We start from the raw sequence: 1,187 nt of genomic DNA on the forward strand, positions 1-1,187 counted from the left end.
ACACACACACACACACACACACACACACACACACACACACACACACAAAGAAATCCATCAACAAGGTATTTATTGGGAAAACTGGTAATAGTCATTAGCTTGTCTGCAATGGAATTAACAAACCTAAATAATTTTGTTGTTTAAATATTTTTACACAAAGTAAAGTAAATAAGACAATACCAACATTTGTTGTTTTTTCTTGTTAGTTTAAAGGACAATAAGAAGTCTCAGGGTTTCCACATCGTACTCAGGTTGTATATCCAACTATTGTTTTGTTCAAGAGCTACAACTTTCAATTAAGTGTCCATTAAAATGAACATATTCCCAAACTTAAACCAGAACATTTTTATTTTCCAAGTGAAGAAGCTGCATCTGTCTGAAGCAGATAATGTCCATCTGTCACTCTCTTTAACAAAAACACACACATGTCACTGTGGAGGGAAACGGTGCCTCCTTATGCAGCAAATTTGTGAGTGCGTGATGCAAAACTAACTTTTTATGGAGTCAATAAAGCTTGATGAGGTGTGGTTCCTTGAAAGCTGAGGACTTAATCTTTTCATACTGTTCACTGTGTTTTTTGTGTACGAGTACGTCATCTTGGGTGTGTCTGCCACTCCCCTTGTTAATCTTTCTGGCAGCTCGTGTCTCATGTCTTTCTGTGTGTGCCACTTTCATCTCCAAACGCAGCTCATTCCAAGTATAAATGAGCACACAGGTGCAGTTTTCTCACCGAATGAAGCTCGTCTTGCCGGTGGAGTACTGTCCCACAAGCAGGACCATAGGCTTGTTGTCAAAGTCGGCGTCCTCCAGGGCCGGAGAGTGGAACTCGTGGAACTTGTAGCTCTCCTCCAGAGGCAGGAGTTTGGTTTTGTAGAGTTTTTTCAGTCCATCGCTGACCGTCTGGAAGACTTCTGGCTCTTTCTTCCTCCTGTCATCCGTTCCAAGCCAGCTGAACATTGCTGCTGTGCACTTATGGTTGGACTAGTTAATAAATATGTGATAATGGTGTAAAAAACAAGTGCTCGGCTTGTGTTGTTTTTTACTAACCTGAGAGCCTGGAAATGTTATTCCCTGAGGAAATAAATTACTTCTATGAGGATTAAGATTAAAGAGGGAAATTTCTACATATGATGGAGTTAGATCTATCTATCTATCTATCTATCTATCTATCTATCTATCTATCTATC

At 39.8% G+C, this 1,187-nt stretch overlaps 1 protein-coding gene across 1 annotated transcript in view; it reads right to left on the reverse strand.

Moving 5' to 3' along the window:
• Window positions 1-1,161, reverse strand: part of LOC119417861 (EH domain-containing protein 3) — a 21,717-nt gene extending 20,556 nt beyond the window's left edge. Inside the window, exon 1 of the mRNA XM_037685115.1 lies at window positions 750-1,161. Coding sequence (XP_037541043.1) covers window positions 750-957 — 208 coding nt within the window. The 5' untranslated portion in view covers window positions 958-1,161. The remainder of the gene's footprint in view (window positions 1-749) is intronic.
• Between the last annotated feature and the right edge of the window lie 26 nt (window positions 1,162-1,187).

The sequence above is a fragment of the Nematolebias whitei genome, chromosome 12 (genome assembly GCF_014905685.2).
Source record: "Nematolebias whitei isolate Nwh7 chromosome 12, NemWhi1, whole genome shotgun sequence".
Taxonomy (NCBI): Eukaryota; Metazoa; Chordata; class Actinopteri; order Cyprinodontiformes; family Rivulidae; genus Nematolebias; species Nematolebias whitei.